Raw genomic sequence first — 25,352 nt, forward strand, 5'->3', positions numbered from 1 at the left:
CAGCACTTGTTGGCCCTTTCAGTTTGCATCACCTTTTGTTGTGTATCAGAATGCGCTTCTTTTGTAATAAATAACTTTAATTCACCAAAAACAACTGGTTTTATGTTGCTTCCCTTTCCCCACACTGTATCTATAAAGTGGTATTATGTGTCAAGCTACAATTGGTGATTCATTCAGTAATGCAGCACAGTTATTTCTTCTGCTGGGTCTTCTATACTAAAATTTCCACTCAGTATTAATTGCAGTTTGCAATGCTTTAGGTATACAGTATATTGCATGCATATTGTGAGTGTATAAGTACTTGTCATAAGTAACACACTAGGTGATACTTTGTTGGCTTTGTCTTGAAAGAGGACAAAACAGCCAGCTCGGCTCCATAAGAAAGAGCAATTATGAAATTCAGACTGCTTATACATATTTAATCAAAAACAACCAACACAACCTGGTGGATGTGTGGACTGTTGCTTTTGTGATTTGGTTCTCTGTGGGATCAAAAAAGGAGAAGAGGATCAGGATACAAAAGCTATCCTTAAACTACAGGTTTATCTGTTCATAGGCCAAAGAGACGCACACACACATACAGTTGCTATGGTAATTGGGGTCTCCTGGTGAACAGATAAGGGCCAGCAGTTCGTTTTGGTGGTTTTGTAATGCCTTCTTTATATTTTCTGAAATAGTAAAGTAATAGTAATAGTAAATAAATCAATACATCATAAACAGTTGAGGGGAAAAATGACAACCCAAGGTGCTTTTGTGTGGTCAAAATGTAAATGCTATTGACTCAATGATGAGATTTTCTGGACTAGAATAACCTGCTGAAATTGCTCATGTGTGTTTAATTCCTGTTAAACAAAAATGTCAACACAGGAACAAATTAAAACATTCTCCAAGTGCTCTGCTTGTGAAAGTTCTGCTGTCATTGAACACCCTGTTGCTTGGATGCTCTTTAAAAGATTTCTTTAGATAATAAGAATAAGGAATACACACAATGATTTTTAATAGTTTTGTAAACTTCAAAATGGTCTGAAGACCTGCGGGTATAAAGTCTAATGGTTGAAAGAATGCACACTATAAAAAGAGAAGAATTACTGTTCATAGTTTTGTGTATGATCTGTGGTTACTGCATTGTGTTGATGAAGTTGAGAATAGAGCGTGTGAGATGTGAAAATGGAGGGTAACTTGTGAGAGGTGTAGAAAAGCTAATGATAAAGGTAAGGAAGGCAGAGGGGAAGAAACGGGAAGGGGAAGACTTGGGGCTTAGGAAGAGTGTACAGTAACAAACAACAAAGGCAAATATTATCCTAATGTCAATCTGCATGCAAAAAAATATACATCAACATGTGTTTCAGTTTACAGCACAATAGTAATAATATTAAAGATTGAAGGAAGCAAAGCTTTCTAATGTATTCGTTTTTAGATAAGATCACACAAAAAAGAAACGCTTGAAATGTCATTTCATCCCTTGAAACCACATGTGGATTTGAGATTGTCCAGAAATAATATTTGCATCAAATACAGAAATATAAACATGCAATTTGTAAGTTAAACATTACACACATACACCCAAATAACATGTATGTGATGTGTTTCATAGCTCAGAGACAAGAAGAGGACAGAAAGGCAAAGAGGAAACACACATGCAGAATAGTTGAATGAGCAGGATGAAGCAGGCCGACAAGACAATTACAAAAAGGATCTAATTATGAAGGTCTTAGAGTAATATTGTACTGGATATAGAACCCAGCAGACTAATGAGATTAGTAAGATGTATGTGTGTGTTTAGTTCGAGCGGTAATAAAAGTGAAACTTTTAATGTACTGTGTAAGCCACATTGACAATTTGCACAGCTACAGTTTGTTATTTCAAAACTACATGGAAGCTGGTTTGGGATTAATGAGGGAGGAGAAAATGGATCTGGAAATGTTGTTTAAAAGATTGTAATTAATCAGCATCAAGAGGGAGATGAAAAAGAGGAATTATAAACTAATACCAAATCACATTGATCCTTAAAAGGTAATGCGTCTCTCTTATTTGAAAAAGCCATTCATGAAAATTTGATTAACAGGCTACAACGGCAGCACCTGCAGAGAGGAGAAGAACAGAGTCTGAAGAAGCCTGGAAATATAAATCTTTAGAAGGCGGTAACCTTAAGAAGCTGTTAGGTCATTTTACCGGATGATGTTGTTACTTAATATTAAGAATAACACTGACATGGTTTATAAGCCACAATATCTGCTCTATAAACATAATCGAACAGTTTACACTTTCCTTAGCAACATGATTCGACTCCCGGCAACCACAGAGGCTAAACTGTTGTAGGAGCACTACGGAAATAAAATAGTGTAAGTGCAACACAATAGGCCTCTGGGGACTCTGACCACCGATAATGATTAAATCCTGTCCTTAAGGCCATTGATCATTGGTTAGAGAAAAGGAAAGAGAAAGAAAAACAGTTGTGTGTTAATGAGAGACAAATGGAATGAATTCTAGTCAAAAGGTGGTATGCAATTCTATCTTAATGGTGGAACTCAAGGGAGATGTCGTGAAAGACTGAAAGAGAGATGAGAGCTTTCCATTCTGCTATGGCGCAGCATATCTCCTTATATCAATGAGCCGCTAAGTAAGACTCAAGAGTCAGTTCATGCCAATGGTATCTGTCTGTCAATGAAGACAATCAATACTATTTCTACAGAGAGCAGGGAGGAGGAGGACAGGAAAAAGAGAGAGAGAATTATGGACGGGAAAAAAACAAAACAAGGGGAGCCCAGACGGCAGTCGGAGAGAGCATGAAGTACAAAGCGAGTGAGTGATTAATGCAACATTTCATTCCTTTCTCGACCTCCACCCACTCACTGATTAGATTTCTCAACCAAAGGAGAGATAGACGTGTGCAATATCATAATGCGGAGTGTGTCTGCTGCCTTTAAAACTAATGCAGTTAGGGGGGTGTAATGTGCAGTCTTGGCCTTTGGAGGCACTAGCAGCACTGCACCAACAGTCACTTTAGAGCTCAGTACCTCTCTGCAGTTCTTTTTTTTTTCTCTTTTCTGAGGGAGAGCAGGGAGGCAGTGTTCTCCTCTCGTTCTGCATTCTAGCCAGCACCATTCATTTATCCTGTTTTGCACTGAGTCAGACCTTGGCAAGTTGCAGAGTCACTGAAAAACAGCGTTTGGGGGGGGGGGGGTTCTAAATCCAGTAATAAGGCTTTGAAATGTGACTGAAATGTAAGAAACAGATGGCTTTAAATACATTAAAAGAGCAAAATCCCCAAATGATTTGATGAATGATAGGCTTATCAGTGTGTAAAATCTGTTCTTCTATAATTCTGTCTTGATATAATATTCTGATATTCTCAGGGATAATGTTAACAAATGGTGTTTAAAAAACACTCTGCCCTTATGAATGAACAGCACAAAACACAAAAACATTGGAAAGCTTATACTTTATCAAAATATTCAACAACATTCTGTGTCTCAAACACATTCTTAAGTAAAGTAATGGTCTACAAACATTTCTGTACAATGACTTGTATCTTAAGCTGTGTGTGTTGCTGTATAAAATCCTGATCATGAATCAAACTAAACGTCCATTCTTAACTGTCAGGGTCATAATTTGAAGCGCCTCTATGTCACATCAGCAACGGCTACTGTTATTCTGTTTAGTAATAACCAGTAAATGCTTTGTGTATCTAATTAATTCATAAAAAATGGCAAAAAGGAGACTCTTCAATGCAAAAAGGTAAGTCCTCTTTGCTCTTTGTGTTGTGTCAGGTTGTCATTTTCTGATAACTACTCCAATGTTTAAGACTCAGGAAGGAGGACATAATATCTCCTTGAGCAGAAGCTTCATTTAGGGATCTGATAGTGGAAAACAGGTGTTGTGTTTACAGTTACTTCATCCTAACAGTTGACCGTGTTTGTTTGATCTAAAGTCACATTTGACTGCAAAGATTTTGCATCATGTCATCCTCGAGAGTCTGGTTGAATTGAATCTGTAAGTGTGAGCTGCTGTTTAGGCCATGTCATTGCTCCACAAACTTCAGGAACCAAACTGTTGAATTGATTATTAATTCTCATCATGTGCGTGGTTTCTAACAATTTAAACACCTGGCCACATTTAAAAAAGAATTGAGTGTGGACCAGGCTTCAGTTTAAATGAATGTTCTTCTCCAGTGTAGCATGATGCTCATTTCAGCCCACTGTATCGGTATAAATCAATAATCTGATCAGAACTAAGGCTTGACCTTAAATGCTTTGTTGCAACCAAGTCCTAGAATTCGCCTGTCCACTGTTTCCGTAGCAACAGTGGGGAGATATAAGGATAAAGTCAAGCAGCGAGAAGAAAGAGAGACAGAAAGAGAGAGCGAGTGAGAGAGCATGTAGGAATGTTGAGGTTGACGTCAAATGATTGGAGAGAAAGACAAAATGAAAAGATTGAACACAACAAACCAAATCTTATACATGATGTCATGGAGGTAAAAGTAAAACAGAAAGACAGACAGAAAGACAGACCAACAGACAGACAGATCGATAGATAGATAGATAGATAGATAGATAGATAGATAGATAGATAGATAGTTAACAGAGGACAGGTCCACTCATTTCTTTGACCTCTAGTGACTTGTGCCAAGGAACACTAAAATGTCTACGCATTTCAAAACATGGAACCAAGCTGCAAGCTAACAGGAATCCTTCAGGCGAGGATGAAGCTGAAGTAGATGTTGGAGAGTTTGACATCGATACAGATTTTGGTTTTAGTGCTATTCGTGTTTCACTGTCCTTGTTCAGTGTCTTTGAAGTCCAGCAGTTGTAGTTTGCATGCGCCCCTGTCTTTAAGCTTGTGCATACAAAGGCATGAGAGCCAGTAAAGAAGCAGCAGCACAAGAAGAAGAAGAAGAAGAAGAAGAAGAAGAAGAAGAAGAAGAAGAAGAAGAGCGCTACAATGCAATGCTGCAATTTCTAAATGCCTTTGAAAAGCTCAAGGTATAGTTCTTTCCACCCCTCGCAAAACCACAGATTTGAAGGCATTGGATCACAGTTACAGTTGAAACTTTAAGATCTGTAATAATTCCCATCCAAGCACAATCTGTGATGATGTCAGTGTGAAGGGAGGGAAGAAGAAAAGAGGGGTGTCTTAAGAGAGATTGGAAGAGAGCCGTGGTGGCACATCTAAAGCTATAGCGTTGTGACTATGTTGAACGGCTTGATTTACTCTCTCAGGACTCTTGTCCAAACACAAATGTAATAATCTATCAATTAATCAATATTTGTTTGTATGGTGCCAATTTTTTCTAAATATTTTCTCAGGACACTTGACGAAAGAGCAGGTAAAAAAGACCTTACTCTTTGTTAGATTAAACACAAAGATCCAACACTAATCCATCATCGAGCACTAAGCAACAATTAGCAAAGTAACAGTGGTAAGTAAAAGCTTCCTTTTAAGAGATAAGATAACTTTAAAGATGATAAGGCTAAGAGCCCAACACAGCTCAGCTAACAGTGCCACCACTGTGCTAATCACCACAGCCCTTCGAAGTTGTTCTTGTACTTACCAGAAAGTGTTCGCATGTTTGTCTTTTTGGGATTACAGTTTGTCTGTCTTTCTTTCTCCCAGCCCTGCTCACATATCTCATAGATCTTGTTTGTTTATGAACTTCAAAAACAACCTCAAGCTGTCAAACCTTCGAAGCACTACAGTAGTCAGTGTTCCAGTGCAACCCAACAGAGAGTCAGACGCAGCTAAGCTACGAAATACTTTTTTTTGTAATGGGAACATTTTACAATGCTTTAGTTGATTAGATGTATAATTCCCCCAATGAACTGAGCCCTTAATGTAATGGCTGGCGCTGAGTCAGCTATCAAACAAAATAGTACTCTCTGTGGACTGCACTGTAAAAACTGACCTGAGCTCAGTTCCAGAGGAAAGGACAGAGAAAACCCTCCAGCTAACCAATCAGCAACCAGCTCTTACTCTCAGTGGCAGAGCAACGAGCCAGCCAATGCACTTCAGCCACTTCCACTCTGGCATCCACCCATAACAAACGCATTTCATTGGATCACCATTTATACCTTTTACTTTGATACTTCAGTTGATTTTTTTTTTTTGAAGAAAGTAATTAATTTTATTTCTGAAAAATAGTTTTTAAATTTTGGTTAACTTCAATTATGTTTGATTTTTATCTCACAAAGATTTCTTAGTGAAAAATTAAACCATCATACAAAAATAGTTGTATCATCAAAGTATGAAAAGACCATTTCCCCAAAAAGCAGTCTGGCATTTAGACCCACCAACCCCTTTTGAACAGGGGTGTGGGGCGTTTGTTTCATGGTGCCCCCTATCTGTAAGTACCAGAGTGAGAAGAGACTGGGTGAGAGGAAGAGAAGGAGGAGGAAGAGGAGGAGCAGGAGGAGGGGAAGACAGCTACACACACAAAATACAGACACACAGAAAAAGGACAGACATACAGACAGAAACAAAGAAAAATAGAGAAAAAGACAGACAGACAGACAGACAGATGGGTAGTGTGACACAGACAAAAAAGAGCCAACATACAAACATATGACCTGACACAACCTGGAGGAGACAGTAACACAACAAAAATAACAACAACAACAGCACACATCAGACATAAACCCATACTTTTCACTTGAACCTTACGCCCACTCTTTTCACCCAGGTTTTTCCTCTTCCGCAGATCAAGGGGGATGGCATTTCCCTCTCTCTCACACACTATGAGGCTCACCGGCAGTCCATAGAGGCATGCATTTAGTCACACACACTCATGTCTCACACAGTCAGACTCACACAGTGTGTTCATGTGGTTGAGTACAACTAGGTTGAGTTGGATGTCCAAATGTGAGGGCTGATTCCTCTAATGAAACTATTTAGGTTTAAACTTCAGGAATCAAAATGTTAGTGTTCATGTGAATTAAAATATGTGTGACTGGCATCATATTTGTGTCACAATTCTGAACAGGAGATGGAACATTAATAGTCTTTTTTTGAATTAACACTTTTTACATTTTCTTGAGGATTCATCATGAAAACTAAATTATTTGAAAAAAAAAACTTGTCAAGTGCATTCATTAAGATGAATTTATTTGCAATCATGCTATTATCAACACCTTTAGTGCATAATAACTTGTGGTATAACTACAAATATGTATGTATATAATCTTATACTCTTATAGCCTTGGTAATACAGCAAAAAGCAATATCAATAATACATGTGTAAAACAAATATTTCTCTCCTGACATTCTTTAAATAACCATCTCCAAATGTGAAATTGGGACACATATACAAAGTTAAACTAATTCTCTATGTATTATGTGTGTTTTATTTGTATTAGCTGTAGGAGGGGATGCTGCACGCCCAGCTACAGGACATCCAGTGGAGCTAACCTGCTTGATGCTATCTTAATGCTAAACAACTTTAAAAATAGTAGCACTAACGAGATGTAGCAGTAGCACATGGGATCATGATAGTTTGGAAAGGTGAAAGCCTGTGACTAAAATGAAATGGACTTATATGGACTCTTAGATTGTTTACATTATGTTAAAAAAAATGTTTTAGATTATATCCATGATATGTATTCTATCTACTAAAACCATTGTCTTTTGTGAAGCAAATAAGACTATAATTTCTATTTTGTAGTGTCTGGGCATCACACACACACGCACACACACACACACACACACACACACACACACACACGCACACACACAAAAACACATACACAAACCATGCATTTGCCTCCCACTGCACACACAATTAGTATTCACTGTATGATGCTGAAACCACACTTAAGAGCTTTACAATAAAAAAAAGCACCCTTCATGCACCTCTTTGCATTCAATTGTGTTTGTGTTTATGTGTGTGTGTGTGTGTGTGTGTGTGTGTGTGTGTGTGTGTGTGTGTGTGTGTGTGTGTGTGTGTGTGTGTGTGTGTGTGTGTGTGTGTGTGTGTAAGGGTGATTGTTTTATGTTGCGAGGCCTCAGATTAGGAGACTGTGGCTCAGTAGTTACTAATTGCATGATTACAGTTTATCCCAGACTTTCCACTCCAAGTCAAAGTGTCATGAACCCCATATTGTAAATAATTATAAATGTGTTTGTGAATAGGAATGTAGAGGGTTAGGGGATAGAAAAGCTTTATGTAAGCAAAGTACATTTACAAACCAGAGTTGTGTGACCTTATCATGTTGGTATTTCTGGATGCAGAACTCTCCTCTTATTCACTCTGTTTAATTGTGAGGTCATATTCTGTGCATTAGCTGTTTGCACTAATCCCTCCTGTCAAATACAACTTTTGTTGTCTTCTGTTTCTCTTATTGTTCTGGCACTTACACATATATACTCAAACTGATTCGACATGTGCAGAGCTATAATGCAATGATCTCATAAACCAACGTTTTGTCCTATACAGTACAATGGAGTCCCATCTATTCTACTGCATCTAAAGGAATTATTAATTCCACCCAAACGTAATCTTCTTTTATTATTTTAACTTTATTACAGTCTAATCCAGCAGGGTGCAATCTAGTCTAGTTTAGCCTTTTGTTGTTTAACCCACTCTGGTATAACCTAATTTAAATTAACAGAACAACTAAGTCTAGTCCGGTATTCGATTTAACATGAATTAAATGTAAGCAGACCGGTCCATTCTAATTAGTTGTAGTCCAGTTTAGTCGAATGGATTTAGTCATGTCTGGTCCGATCTGTTTTGTTGTATGCTGGTGTAATTTAATGTTATCCTGTCTATAACTCTTTATCTAACAATTTTTAATCAAATCTACTTGTATCTAATCTCTTACATTCAATGTTGACATACTCATAACGAATCTGATCGAGTCTAATCAGGTTTAATCTATACATTTATGGGGGGTAAGGGTTGTGTTGTTTACTGCAGAACGGTTTTGCACCACTTTTTGCTATGTGTTTGTGAGATTTGATCCAGAAGGAGGTGGGGCTAACAGTGAGCTCTCGCTGTAGCAGAGCCCCCTTTTTGGCCAGAGGAGCAACTCCTCTACCAGGGAGGATGTCACACTGCCGGAGTTCGTGCCATCTGTTGGGGTGTGTACTTTGGAGTATGTTGTGTGAGTCAGAGGAAATAGCATGTGGAGAGTGTATAGAGGTATGTGTGTAGAGTGTTATACTCTAGATGACAAGTGAGGGGTTACATTTTGAAAACAAGTAAACATTAATTCAGTGTTAGCAGGTCATGGTCGCCAGAAGAAGGAAAAATAAAAAGGAAGATGGGTTCCTAACCAGTAGAAATCATGTAGATGCGGATTAAAAAGGGAAATACAACAGTGAGATGAAGAGGCAGTGTCAGAATGTTGAACATGGACAGTTGATAGTGTGGGCGGAAGCAAACAGAGAGAGAAATTAGTAAAATAATGAAAAAAAGTTAGAAAAGTATGAAAAGAGGTACAATAAGAAAGAGATACAGCAAAAGAATAAAGAAGTCTGATTTGATGACTGAGGACAGAGTGACTCTCATCTGATCTGCCAAATCAGATTCTTAAGAATGTAAGTTCACATAATGAAGAGTTTCATTTCAAAATGATACACCGAAACATTCCTCAACATTAATAGATCAACAGTAGCTACGTTTCAGGATGAGGCTTAAGGTATTTTGTTTCCTCTTTCTGATTATCACTCCATCAAATCCCAAGAAATGAACAACACTATGCTTTTACTATAATGAATGGAAGTGGCTCATTTGGGAGTTTTGTGGATGCTGAATGAAACTGTCAAATTGTCTAACATAAAAATTGCAATTGCAGGCTCAATTTCAAGAGGCTTTGAGAAAAGCTCAGAGTATTTCTGACTCTCAAAATTGACCCAATTAAAACTTACATGGACCTGAAGTGGTTGAAAGGCTGAGACTCAAACCAAGAGCTTCACACCTGAAATCAACAATCTGATATCTGCATTAAAAATAATGAAAATAAAAATATTTTTCTGCTTGAGTAACAATTGCCCAACTGTTTTAAGAAATTGCTGAGCCTTCAAAAAATGACTGTGCATAAAGTCTATATGTTAGTAAGTATACTAACATTCAATAATTGTTGAAGCAAAAAGCACAAAAAGACAAAGTGCAGTTGATGATGACTGGAATTATTGATGTAAAGTATATAGCTTATTCTGGCTTGATGAAGCCTGAGAAGTTATAGAAAAGATAATTCAAATCAAAACTTGTTATAACAGGGAGATGGAAAGTGTTGAACAAAAATGCTGGTATGTATAGATAAAAAGTTAAAAAGAAGGAATTGTATTGTGCCAGTGCAAGGAAACTGGAGTGTAAAAGAACAATTCAATCTTGGAAAACGTAAAACCTAGATGAATATTGTACAGTATGTATAGAAATGTGTAAGGAATAATTACAAAAATTAAGCTTGAACACACATCGTGTATTTAAGAATGGCAAAGGCCTTGGTTGATGTGTCCCTAGTTAGCCGTGTTAGCAGATTGAGATACAACTGATGGCCTCCTAGTAGCAAAATAACATTGTGTGAAGTCTGATTAACTCAGGCAACATCCAGACAATTATGTTTTGTTTAAAACACCAATGGTCAAAGCAACATAGGCATTTGTATAAGCCCTCAACACTAAGACTCAGAGAAACACTACATGCACCCTTTGAGCTCTTTATTGTCTTCAAGAAGATTTTGGAAAAGGACACAGGTGAGTATTTTTCACTTTTTTTTTTGTTTTTGGCCCATCCACTCACCCTTGACCTTTCTTTCTGAGGTTTTGTGTTGCATTTTCTAGATATATCAGATTCACAAAGGGAAAAAAAGCACAATTTATGTGAAACATACATGACGCCTATCTTCTGCCTTTCTTTGGGATTTGTTGATATTACAGACAAACAGATTAAACACAGATCTTCTATGTAGCACTCAGCATTAAAAATAAGAGGAACACTAAAATCTCAACGAAGGCCTGTTTTGAAATGAAACTTTATGTACACATGTTCAAATAAAAAGTGAACACAGAATAAAAAACACACAGAAGACAAATGTTTTCTTGTATTTAGTATTGATGAATGATTGCTGACCCACCTCAATATTGAATGATCTGGAGAATGTGAATAAAGCATTCTTTGACCACAATTCAGAAATCTGTCTGATAATAATATTTTACAGAGGATTAAATCCAGTCAATTCAACATTAGCCCACATGGCAGTGCTGCAGCAGCAGCCTCTGCAGTACCTCTGCAGCAAAGATGCGGGATAGATGCATGAAGGGGACCTCTCCTACTTCAGCTGTAGTTTTAGGTGCTAATAATAAGAATCATTAAGTGAAATATCAATGTTGTTCAATGGACATTGATATGTTGTTTGTGCTGCAGAACAGAGCTGGTCATGTTCAGACATGGTGACACAGACTCAAAGTGATGGAGGGAGTGAGGAAAAAAAGGAATAATAAAGTGTGTTTTTGAGTGTTTTTGATTTTTACTTGTAAATTATTTTGAAGGCCTACATTCCACACATTCTTCAAAATGTATTCTATGATGTTTGTTCTTTTGCATCTTCATTTTCTCTGTATCAGTGAATGATGGGTTCACAAGGGAATCATTAACACCTGTCAAATCCATTTTTACAAGTTTATAAGGTGTTCTTTTGTTCTTCTTAAGTTGACCCTCCCCTGAATGTGTATATTAGGGTGTGTGTGTGTTTTTTGTAACATGTATGTTTGACTGTTTCACAATGTTTTTGCACACAACACACCATGTCAGCACATATCAATCAGTTCCATGCATCAAGCGACAGCCCACTGCTGTCACTCAAGTACTGCCCTCCCCCCACTCCTTCCCCTCCTTCAATCCTCCACAGGACCCCCTCCACCCTCCTACCTTTCCGAACGTTCCCATCCGTCGTGCGCTGGAATTCCCCGGTGCTCAGCAGGAAACAGGCCCGGTCATGCGGGTAACGCTCACGGCTGGTGACGGAGCCAAGACCCCCAGTTGCTGGGCTACGCTCGTCCCCTAGGACCTGGTCAATGGTGGGGCAGTCCTCATTGGCCAAGGCTGCTGCATTGGCCGCTGCATCCCCATTCTGTTTGGAGTCTGTTGGAAGGGGTTGGTGCGACAAGGGGTAGATTTTGAGTGGTAAGGGGGTAAAGAATAGCAAGGGGTAGAAATTAAGATACAAAAAACAAGAGACAGTGCAAGGAAGAAGAAACAGGTTGCAGGTGTGAGGAGGAAGTTGAAGATAAGGAAGAAAGTGGATGACGATAGGAAAGAAAAGGGATAGGGTGAGGAGAAGAGAGGTGAGGAGAGGAGAGGAGAGGAGAGGAACAGTTAAAGGCATGAGGTGAGAAAGTGGGGTAAAAGAGGAGAACAGAGAAAATAATAAGAAAAAAGGTGTTATGGGGAGAGTAAAAAAGATTGAATGAAGTCAATAGAAGATGATAAGTGGAGAAATATGAAGGGAAAAGAGAAAACAGGAGAGGAAGGAGAAGAGAGAGAGAAAAAACAATAAATAGAAACAAGCAAGGAAAGGAGGCAAGGCATAAAGATGATGTGGAGGGGGTTGAGAGAGAGTGAAGAGGAGGAAAGGTAAAGAAAAAGAAGATTAATGGTCAGGGGAGAGAAGGAGGAGCACAGGGAGAGTGGGTAGGGGGGGATAGAGAAGGGGTGGTTGAGAGCATCAGAGTAATAAAAATGGAAAATGGAGATAAGACCAGGAGCAGTGAGGAGCAAGTCAGAGGAGGACAAGGAGAAGGGATTTGGAGATGAGAAACAGAAGCCAAAGAATGTGAGATGAAAGCGAAGTACAGAGAGAGAAAAAAGAGTGGACGGTAAAAATAAAATCAAAAAGGGTAAAAGGAAAAAAAAGGATAAAAGACAGCGAAAGAGAAGAGGAGTGCAGGAGAAGGGAGGGAGGGGGGGAGGGGTGGGGGGTAAAGGAGCGTTAGTGCCTCGTGATAGCTGTCCTGATCACATGACCAACGCACTGCAGCAGAGCAAGCACACATACACAAACACGCACACACTTCATGTGCTACGATCATTCAGCACTAAATGAGAGGACCTAAACTAAGGCATGGGAGTCTGTTATATGCACACACACACATACATACGCACACACACACACACACACACACACACACACACACACACACACACACACACACACACACACACACACACACATACACACACACAAGAGGAGATGGCTGTTTGAAAGAAGAGTTTGTATCTTTCAAACCAGCTGTCACTCCTAACCTGATATGATTTAATGCTCAACAGCTATAGATATAGCCAAAGAGGTAATCACACAACCACACACACCCATACTGCTAGTTAAATCAAGTGTTTTATTGTCTTTCTGACCACCATAATCAAAGATAGGGTTAGAACTGGCTGTCATAGAGTTCAGCCAAATCAGTCCATTCTCTGCATCAACCTTGCTCAGAGCAATGCAGGACTAACATCAGGGCAAGCAGTAAACTTTACAAATCAGTCAGTCCCTCAGTGTTGTTCTTTTCATGTCTGCATTTGTTTACAGAAATATTTAGCTGAACACAATTTGTTTTCAATTGCTGTCATTACAGTCCGCAGCACACAGCAGACCTTAAGCTGAGTAAATAGTGATCTGCACTAGAATGGGTCAGATAAGTTATAGTCATAGTAATATTAACCATTCATGATTTAATAGCATTGTTTCCATGTTTATTGTTCTTTTGTAAAGTATTTTTTTCTAAGATCATAGCCATAAAAAAACATTTCACACGATGATTTAGTTGCAAAATCAATTCACAGCCCACATAGAAAATAATATTATTGGCTGCATTATCTGTAAATGGTGATGAGCCAAGGCTATCATATGTTAGCTTGCTATCAAACTGTGTGAAGGTGTAGCAAACTCAGAGCTGTATGTGTAAATACAGAGCTTTAAGTCTGTAAAAAGACACACATTACTCCACCACAAGCAACAAACTAACAATCACACACACACACACGCACACGCACACACACACACACACAGACACACACACACACACACACACACACACACACACACACACAGACACACACACACACATATGCACAAAGTTGGCTGCGTGCTGATGATTGACATGTCAGCAGCAGAGCAGAGACAAGATGATATGGCCTGGATCAATGTTCAGACAGACAGAAAATACTGTATATCTATATAGAGCCAATCCGAGATTATCTTAACATGTCAGCCTTGGCAGTACAGAATCTGAAAATGAATTTGTCAGTAATAAGTAATAAGCATTCTTATCCCGTTGCATATTAAAATCTTGTTTAGTGCACTCCCCTCATGAAGGAACGAGGACATCGGCAAGTTATTTACAGCATGAAAACAGAGATGCACTTCTCACAACAGTTCAGTGCTTGAAATCCGACCTCTGGTCATCACTTTGATGAGAAAGTGAAAAACTTGGCAGTTCAATATAATCACATTTGTTAAGGCAGCTCCAGTGATTGACATAAGTATTTGAAACTTTATAAGTAGTAAAGTAAAGAAGCAGAGATGACACGTGTCTGGCAACAGTAAATTACTTTTAACCACGCCAAACCATGTCTAAAACCACATCAATGCTAATACATACAAATACAGAAAACCCACAACCCTGTTCCAACACATTCATCTGAAGCCTGCACTCTTTATTGACTTTTGCAATGAAATTAAAAGAAACATAATTTATGATATGATTTTACTTCAATAAAGTGTGTAGGTAATTCTCCAACTATACTTCCAAAAGCCATCTTTAGGTCTGATCATTTTTTAAGCCAATTCTCTATCCATCCCAATTTTCTGATTGTTCCTAATTTGAGAAAAAAAATATGCTATTTGAAGATGTCAGCTACAGCGCCAATATTGTGCATTTAACACTATTTTGAGATAACAATGGACTAAAATCAATCTGAAAAAAGGAAGAGATCGATAGAAAATCTGACATCTCTATTGTTAGTTTTGTTCCTGGAATAGAGAGAGACTCATAAGGGTATGAAAGTGGTACTAGATGTAGGGCTGGTTAATAAATCCATTTTATCAATAAATCGGGTTTGTGGAAAACTGAGATTTTCCAACCCCAGGTTTGTTGCAACCAGCTGCATGTATTTTGCTGAAGTCGCTCTGCCTCATCTGTAGCCTGAAATAAAGCTTAGATTGGGCCCAAAAAATCCAGCCCGACCCTACCCGAGCCCATGCACATTCTGTCAAAGCCTGGCCCAGCCCGACCCATTAACTGTAATTATGAGCCCGAGCCCGATTTAAACCCGACGATATTTTAATAAGTGGGCCGTTATAACTGACGTTTTCGACAACAATTTTGAGTTGTTTGAATGACAGGCTTCTTCAGGTGCCTGTTCATCGTCGAGGTCTTCGTTATTTTGCTTTCATAGGAGAGCAGCGTGCCGCACATAACATAACCTTTTACAATCGGCAACTCACAAGGGATTCGTTTGGAAGATCAACCTATAGAGTCAAAATTATCAAAAAGGAACCCAACCCAAACTTAATATTTGTATCGCCTACTTCTTTGATATTAACAAAAAATCATAGATTACCAACTTAAATCTTTTGTAATCCTTGATTATGTCCTCTGAGTAATTTACGTCACACGGTGCGTTGCATTAAATAAAAAAAGTAATTACATCAAAAATATCCCTTTAATTTACCCTTTTATGAATTCAAAATAAACTAAAAGTCGAAATATGCAATATGATCTACGGACGTTCAGTTTAAATTGTCTTTTAAGTCTCTTTTTAGTCCAAAGAAAAAGAAGGAAGCCATCTGCTGACGCGGCCGTTCACACATCCAAAACAAACTCAGTCCATCCAAAAATGTAACAAAAGTAATCCAACAAAGGTAGGCGATCGAGCACTGGTATACCAGAATAAAAAATAATAACCCGGTCAGTCGGACCGTCTTTGTCTGTCTCAGCCCCACTATGTGTATCCCGTCGCGGGTGAGGAGATACGTAAGGAATCTTCGGTCTATCTTTCAGACGCTTTCACAGGCGTTTCAGTTCTTTCATTATACCACATTCCTATCATCCTATCTGCTATTGGTCAGTAATGTCAGAATCAGATGCACAGTAGCGAGAGGGGAGATGTGCGCTTGTTGCTGAGCAGACTAAAATGTCTGCATAAAAAAAAGAGAGTCAAAGCTTTAGCCTGAAACTACATAGTGCAGGAAGAATATATGATTTTTCACACTTAAATGTAGAAATCAAGTATATCCTCTGAAACTAACTCTGTGAGTCATGACTGTCTACAATGAGTGTGTCATCCAAGTCCCGCTGTCTGTGATGTTTTCCAAGATTTCTGAGCCATATCTACAGCGTGTTTACATCGCCAGGACAGCAGGCAGGCTCATCACCTCACGCATAAAAGTTGTTTAATTGAGGGACTAGAGCAAAGAAGAATAACATACTGTACTCACTGCTTAACTGTGTTTCTAGATCACGCTCATTTCAGGTAAATTTACATGCAGTGTGAAGATACAAGTATAATATAGATCGCTAGCATTCGCATGCTAACACAACAATACTGCATGAGTTGTTTTGGTTTCATGCTGGTGCTCAAGGGCGACATCTGCTGGATCAAAAAAATCACATATTCGTCCTTTAAAAGACAAGTTTACAGCTTGCACTTCAACCCCTAAAGCAAAATTCAGGTAAAAAGCAGGTAAAATACCTTACTCTTTGTCTGTTAACATTACAAAAGAGCAGGTAAAAAGACCATACTCGTTGTTATGTTACAAAAAGCAGGTAAAAGACCTTACTTATTGCTATGTTACAAAGACCCCGCCTATCCATCATGAGCACTTTAGCAAAGCAGCAAAAGTTACAGTGGTAAGAAAAAACTGCCTTATTAAAAGGCAGAAATCTTCGGCCAGACCCCCGGCTCATGACGAAACAGCCTTCACAGGCCTAGACTGCGCCGGGGTTGGAAAGGGATAGGGGGAATGCACCTTTGTATTCATATGTTAAGTTAAAAATCAGGGGTTTCCTAACACCTCTTTTGTCGATGCTTTTATCTCTGTTCATATTTGTTTTAATCAAATACTTCAATTATTTTAAACATTTTTGTCAATTGTGTATGTGGGTTTACTTGGTCTTATATTGTGGTTTTTGTTTAAATTTTTCCACTTTCTTTGATTGAAAAGCACTTTTGTCATCAGGTTGTTTTTTTATGTGCTTAATACATCACTTTGACAGTTCATTTAGAAAAGCTATCAGAGGTTTGGATTCTATGCTCACATCCACACACTTGGACCATGGAATCTCTGACATACATGCCTGATCCCAGTTCTGTTCAACAACTTACCTGCCCTGTTGATCTCTATGATCTCCTCCTGTGCCAGTGGGCAGTCCCCAGTGCCCATCATGCTGCCAGATCCCACCATGCCTGGCCCAATAACATTGCCCATCAGCCTGTGCGGTGAGGCAGTTGCCATTGCCAGGGCATCTGGCTTGCAGTAGTTGGGACTGCCTGGCTGCGGCGCTCTGGGGATGTGCTTGTTTCTCTTCTTGGGAAGCTTCTGCTTGGCCATGGCCAGGGAGTAGTACATGCCGAAGTTGTTGACAATGACGGGCACAGGCATGGCGATGGTTAGCACACCAGCTAAGGCGCAGAGAGCACCCACCAGCATTCCAGACCATGTCTCAGGGTACATGTCCCCATAGCCCAGTGTTGTCATGGTCACCACAGCCCACCAGAAGCCAATGGGGATGTTCTTGAAAGCTGTGTGGGCTGCAGCTGTTGGATCATCAGGGTCTGCACCGATGCGTTCAGCGTAATAAATCATAGTAGCAAAGATGAGGACGCCCAGCGCCAAGAAGATAATGAGCAGCAGGAACTCATTGGTGCTCGCCCGCAGAGTGTGGCCAAGAACTCGTAAACCAACAAAATGGCGGGTTAGCTTGAATATACGCAGGATACGAACAAATCGCACCACACGCAAGAAGCTCAGCACGTCTTTGGCTGTTTTGGAGGAGAGGCCACTTAGTGCCACCTCCAGGTAGAATGGCACAATGGCCACAAAGTCTATGATGTTCAGGGCGCTGCGGAAGAATTCTCCCTTATCAGGGCAGAAGAGGACACGCATCATCACCTCAATGGTGAACCAAATGACACACGTGCCTTCCACCCAGGTCAGCCAGCCATCAGTGACGACCTCATACACGATCTGCAGGATGGAAGAAAAGAGGAAAGGGTATGCTGATTTTATCAAGCTGTCATTCATTTAATCAATCATTTATTAATTAATGCATGGACAGAATCAAAGAGATGCACAAAACAGACATTTTTCTTAACATGGCAAACAAATTTGATGAATTCAGAAAAAGGTAAAAGTCTATATAACATGCCATGAGGAGAGGTCATGTTGGGATCTGATGATGGAAATTATTTTACAATCTTTGTTAAAACTACAGATTTAGGGCCTGGGTAGCCTAGCAGTCAGTGTGCAGACCCCAAGTACAGAGACCTTGAGGGCGAAGTCCGGATTGCATAATTTGTTGCACACAGAAAACACTATCCTATTATTCCACTATGATTACATCTGTTTTTGTTTTTCAAAAACCATTTTTGTTCAAAGTTGATGTACAAGAAAGAAAAACATGGAAACCAAATAAACGGCTGTTGCCTTACTATTTTCTCTTCTGAGATTCAATTTGTGTTCCTTTAACAATTTGCTTTATTTATACACAAGATACGTAAATAAATAACTTAAATAATTTATACCAGATTGATCCTAATGTTCTGCCTACCTCTGCATCAAGCTTACGCAGCCTAACAGGAGCAATAATTTGGTGCCTTCCTGACCCAGGATTGAGTCCAGTCCTACTACAGTCATCATCCTTGTAATAATACTAGTAATGATACCAATAAAAATCATACAAATACTTATAGTACTACTACACTACTACTACTAGAAGTACTACTACTACAACCACAATATAAACAATAATAATAATAATAAAGAAAACAGATCCTTCTTGTGAACTGTACAATGTTATAAGGGTTTTCAGATGGAACATATGGAATAAGTGCATGTGCAGAGTGTCTGATTAAAATATAATGCAGATTGCATTATAGTAAATGCAGCATTGAGCATTTTAGGTGATGGACATATAGGGACAACAAGGCATGACATCTTTGCCCATGCAGCTTAGTTCTTTGTAATTTGCCTTTAACAAACCTCCAAAACTAAAGATATACATATAAGGGATACATGACCCCGTGGATGTCTCTTTGATTCAGTACACAAAAACTTCACTGTACCTCGTCACGTGTCACGTTTCCATCGATGACTGTCTCCGTTTTATTGTAGATGGTGTTGAAGGCTTCATGGGTCTCCAAGCAGAAGGTGGAGATAGAGAGGAGGATGAAGAAGAGTGACCCAAATGCCACATACTGCAAAGAGAAAAGCAGAGAGGGGAAGAGACATGTTACTATTTGCAGTAGACAAAATCTCTTTTCACTCAAACATCACAGCAAACTGTTACATCTGCACACAAATGTTTTTCTCGTCGGCTCGTTTTTTATTTTTATTTGCCGTTAGTATTTTAGTGTTGATGTGGCTGTTGGTGGAGGAGGAGGATTTGGGCCATTGCAGTAGAAAACAGTGGTCATGCCAACAGGCTGCAGGTAGGGGGAGCCAATAAAACACTAAGGGAGTGCTGTTAATTCAGTGTCCTGACTGCTGCACTCTCATTGATAACAGCACAGTCTGAGGGATAGAGGGAGAGCACAGGTTGGTGGATAGCGTAAAGGTAATTAGGCACAGAGGCTAAAGCAAGGGGGAAATAGAGTACTTGTAGAAAGAACCATATACATGACAAAATAAGCAATAAAGAGATGTATTCATTACTGGAATGTGCATTATGGAAGCACGTATCATGTACAAACCATTACTGATTTGAGTGTCCTTATCGATCTCTCACACCCAAGTTAAGCACTTTTTCCTTAAAAAAAAAGGCCACCAATAAACCTTTTTTGCAACAAGCAAGTCATTTATATTTTAAGTTACTTTATATTTTTTAATACAGGCTCAAATAGGCTTATTTGCAGAAGAAGCAACCAATCAAAGTTCAAATAGATGTATACTGCATATGTTATGGTTTGAGCTTGGATATATGTTAAATAAATATAAATATATATAAGTAAAATGTCCCGTTAACATTAAAATTAAACATTAAAATGACTATTGTTCATGAAAGAGTTGGACCTTCAGCTGTTTCTTAGGGGTGAAAATGGACTATGCTGATCATAATGCTGGTCACAAATGGAGTTTAGTGATTCATTCCACCGCCTGTGTGGAGACTACAGAAAAATAAGAGCAACTTTAGGGCACTGTTGTGAAAGTAGGACCAGGCGCCTTGTTGGCGGGAGAAGGTGGGTGGGAGTGTAGACCTGGATGAAGGAGTTAAGGTAGGCATATTTCTAAAGGAGCAACAGGATTTTGTAATTGGTGCAACCAGCAGCTGGGTGCCAGTGGAGGGAGATGAACAGCAGAGTGACATATGCTCTTTTGGATTAGTTGAAAACCAGTTGTGCTGCTGCGTTCTGGATTAAATCTGTGTTTAAGGGAGACCTGCCGTAAGGAGTTGCAGTAGTCAATGTAAGACATTACAAAAGACTGTACAAGGAGTTGTGTAGCATGGCATAAAAGGTAGGGTCTGATCTTTTTTGAAACGTACAGGGCATATCGACATAACCGAGCAATTGAGGTGAACCTTGCGACCCTTGAAATTATGGAAGCGATTAGTGATCAGAATTCAAATGATAAAGCTAATTTGAAAATTCAAATGCATTAACAGAAATGCTTTTTAATTTTCAGAATATGGGTGTATTATTTGACTCAAAAATAAAATGATGATTAATTTATCTAATTTGAATTTTAGTTTTCAACTTCAAAAATGCACATTCTTTGACTAAATTAAAATGAGGAAGAAAATTACATTTGCTTTATCATTTTCAAAAAATGCCCCGCTACATCTGTATCATAATTCAAATGAAAAAGCTAATTTTAAAATGAAAATACAGTAACAGAAACATGTTTTAACTTTCAGAATATAGGTGCATTATTTTACCTATATTTAAAATGAATATTCAGTCATCCAGTTTGCATTATACTTTTACTCTCTATGTATGCATATTGTGTGACATCATTCAAATAAAAATGAAAAGGCTTTTTGTTTTTGTTTTCAAACTTGCCGTGCTAAAAAGTGATCATAATTCAAACCAACTCGAAAACAAAATGGCAAAGTGGACGACGCAGGAAAGTGATGTCAGACTCCAGCTCCCAGGCAGGGGAGCATAACATTTAAAGTCTTTGAGACGAGCGGGCAGAACGTGCACTACGATGGGTGGCTGGCTGATGCCACTGAACAAATCTCTTCATGTCAATGTGGAAGAGAAACAAAGAACAGAACCAACCTACCAGTACCATAAGAGATTTCAAATCATTATTTTCTTTCTATTTTTCTTTTACATTATGAATAACAAATGGCAACATCCGGTGTTGAAAAATGAAGCCATTGCGGACACATTCATACACACCGATACTAAAATGTCAGTGGACATGAATATGTTTACGTGTGTTCAATAACAAATTTTTAATGAATGGCTCAATTCTTTATAGTTTGAGACAGCATTTCAAATATGGCCACTGCCATAGATGGGCTTCAACAGTTCCTGTTTCAGAAACCAATGGGTGACGACATCACTGAGACTACGTCCATATTTAACACAGACTATGATTACACCCTAGTAACAGTGCAACCTAAAACCAGCAATCCATATAACAGATTTTAAACCATGTGTTAACTACTTCCTTGTGTGTGTGTGTGTGTGTGTGTGTGTGTGTGTGTGTGTGTGTGTGTGTGTGTGTGTGTGTGTGTGTGTGTGTGTGTGTGTGTGTAGGTGCATGTGTGGTGTGTCAGGTCAGTGATGAAGACAGAGACAGATGAAGTCTTCCTCTAATCCTCAGGGAGCACATTAAGTCCCACAGCTTATTATCATGGTCTAATTTAACACTGCTATCTAGAGCTGCCCTGGATTCACACAAGCATTCACACACACACACACACACACACACACACACACACACACGCACACACACACACACACACACACACACACAGGCATTCACACGTTAATTTATATGTTCTCATTTTTCAACTGGAAATTACACCTTTAAAAAAATCGTATCCATTTATTAGTGCACATGTAAATTTACTTCATTCGCAGTTTATTGAAGCTGGGGGGAATTCCCTTTTTATTAAGTAAATTCTGTGAATGATACTATACCTTCTTTTAAAGTTTTGAAGTCAGAGGTGTCAGAAAAATTAAATAATTTGTAATTTTATACTAATGTATACATTCTGAGAGAACGATTTCATTGAAAAATCTATCTAACTAATCACACAAGAGATGACTCAACAGCTGAACTGTCATTTCCTCCATACCTCTTTTTTAGCTATTTAACAGAAAAAAGACAAAAAGGAAGATTACGCTTTACAAACACGAGTGTCAAAATGACCCTTTATTGTTCATCCCTCTTAAGGTTTTTAGCAGGAGCCAAACTATCCACAGAGGTGATTTTCCCTTTTCCAAAAGGAGATTTTATTTCTAGGAGTCAAATCATCCACAGGTTCCACTAACTTTCTCCAAATCAAGCTGTTTTAACCATTAACCACATGCTGCATTACATTAATCTGATGGGTTAGGGCCAGGGGTTAGGGTTAGGGTTAGGGTTAAGGTTGAGTGTGTTTTCCTTATCATAGTGATTATTTACACGATTGCTTTTCACATCATTAAGATAAAATGAAAACCATTTCAAGATCCTATCAACACAGCAGCAACAATCTACGCATCTGTTAGACCAACGACAAACAAACGATGATAAATAACTGCATTATAAAAAACATTTGAAGATTTATTGTACTCTCTTGATTATAATATTGCACCAAAAGGGTCCCCACAATCAAAATCCAGTGATGATTTGGAAATGTTGGACTGTTTGAAACAATTTGGTCTGATTGTAAGGTTAATCAGTACCTGAGCCCAGTTCTGAGTACAAACATTTCAAAAAGGCACGCACATCCAATAAAGTCTAAGTACTGGGTGCTGAACAAAAAACATCCAAAGACAGAAGTTCTGAGTCCCATGACAAGGTCATTGTGGAAATTGGAATTGGTGCAGCTGTTGAAGCACTTGAGAAAGTTTAACCTCTAGACAGACCTACTGATGCAGACTCTGAAGCCGTTTTCACATAAGCACTCCTGCACATATCTAGATCATTCCAGGAGCAGTCACATATGCTCCTCACAGCAGGAGACTATCCCTGTCGGGGGGCGGGGGGGAGTCTCCTGATGTAAGACGTGATGGATAAAAACAAAGCTACAAGACATTATAATGAGAATATTTGCCTTTATATCAATGCTACATGTAGTACAATGGAATGACAACATCAACAAAATAGCAGAGAACAACATACTGACGAACAGAAAACATAATGCAGCCTTTTAATTACGTGCACGGAAACCGTAGTGGTCTTGTGTATACATTCTATGCACCGTGCAGCAGTTACAGAATATAAACGTCACTCCCCCTCCTATTGGCTCGAGGGGAATTCTCCAAAGAACATCTTGCGGCGTTCTCACATCAGCTCACCCGGACTTGCTGCGGAAAAAATACTAGTGGTTTGTGATGAGAAACTCCAGGTGAAGTCTGAGCGAAGAAATTTGGCTGTTCGCGTTCACATATACAGCTTCTCCTGGAAATAGAATTTTTCAGGAGATCTCTGCTCCTCCAGAAGCTATAGAGAGAAGTGCATTTATCCAGGAGTGGGTTACGCTTACAAACAAGCTTCTATTGGCTGAATTAGGAATATTGCTTGAAAAAGATTATTCAGGAGAAATTGTGTTGAACTCATCAGCCAAATACAGCCTCACCTGTAGTGCTGCATTAAAAGCTCAGCCCCTCAATTTGTGGCTCTACTTTGCCACTAAAACAGCCCAACAACTAAGTCATTACAAACGATAGGGTGAACCATGGATCCGTCCTTTTTTAAGAACGTAGGCTAGCCTCAAAAGTGAAATATTTTTGGTTCCGTGTGGCATTGGAAGATTAGCTGGTAGAAACGGGGCGAGGGCAGTACATAAGCGCTAACAGCGTCTGATTTGTCACGGCTTGACAAAAGCCTTTTTCTGCACCCTTATGAAATGGTTTGTTTTGACCTTACACATTGTGTTTGAAACAAACCTGTTGTTTTCTTCTACAGTAAAATTGCTCTTTTATTTCTACTGTATAATCATTTTTAAGTAAGAAACACTTCTGCCAGCCAGTTACTGCCCAGAGGTTCCTGGCTGGAGAGTCTGTCTGCATTGCCAGACAGTTTGGCACAACACCAGCAATCATTGGGAATCTTTTGGCTGTTAAAAAATACAGTCGTCTGACTAGTTCATGTGTGGGTTATAGTCACCACTGTTGATATCAAAGGGTTAGGAAAGGTTCAACTTCTAACCTGTCACACAGCAGGCAGAAGGAAACATTCTTATGCACATTTAATTCCCCAGTTAATGGAAATGGGGACCTTCAAAACAAACCATTACAAGTCACCTAGTCAGCGTTCTTTTATTCTTCCCATTTTTGTAGTTCTTTTTGTTATGATGATTGTGTGAAAGACAAATGAATATTTTTACACAATAGACAGTCCACTGTGGGATTTAGGTTTGTATTCAACTGTTTTTGATCTTAACAATGGTCAGTAAATCCATGTTTCTGTATCAAAAAAATATATACCGTATATTACCTCTTTACAAAGTTGTTTTTTTGTTAGTGGTGGGGTCTGCCATTTCTATGATTGGTTGAAATTGATTCAACACAAGAGGGATCGCAAACCAAAATCCAGTGTTGTTAAAATAATCTCAATTTTACTGTATATATGTTCTACAGTAATTATTTTTTACTGCATGGCTTGGTGGAACAGTCATTACATTTCATTGCACATCTGTATGAACATGTGACAAATAAAAATCTTGAATCCTAAATTAGCCACATGTACCTACAGCTCCATCTGAGCTTTATTGAATAAACCTATTATATCACGGTTTGTGTTAAAACTCTATCCTGATTTTCTTTAGGCTGACTCGCAATGGTCACCATGTATGTAGTAAAACTGGTTGTTTACTGTTCTTACTTAAAGTGCCAACTATGCAGAAGCCTGTATCTAAAATTAGTTACCATAGCAACGGGGAAGAAGTCAAAATCGTATTTCTTGTATGTAAAATGGTCAAATCTAAAAACTTAAAAGAATGGATAAAGGTTAATGGAAAGTCATTGAAAAGAAAAA

The 25,352-nt window shown here is 38.8% G+C and overlaps 1 protein-coding gene across 3 annotated transcripts in view; it reads right to left on the bottom strand.

Annotated features, from left to right (window-relative positions):
* The window catches only part of LOC109991838 (potassium voltage-gated channel subfamily C member 1-like), an 81,174-nt gene that overhangs the window by 25,676 nt on the left and 30,146 nt on the right, over positions 1–25,352 (bottom strand). For all 3 annotated transcript variants that reach the window (XM_065965119.1, XM_065965118.1, XM_020644246.3), the window contains exons 2-4: positions 19,277–19,408; positions 17,318–18,179; positions 11,864–12,076 (exon numbers count right to left, since the gene is read on the bottom strand). In XM_065965119.1, the coding sequence (XP_065821191.1) occupies positions 11,864–12,076; positions 17,318–18,179; positions 19,277–19,408 (1,207 nt within the window). The remainder of the gene's footprint in view (positions 1–11,863; positions 12,077–17,317; positions 18,180–19,276; positions 19,409–25,352) is intronic.

The sequence above is a fragment of the Labrus bergylta genome, chromosome 16, assembly GCF_963930695.1.
Source record: "Labrus bergylta chromosome 16, fLabBer1.1, whole genome shotgun sequence".
NCBI classification, from domain to species: domain Eukaryota; kingdom Metazoa; phylum Chordata; class Actinopteri; order Labriformes; family Labridae; genus Labrus; species Labrus bergylta.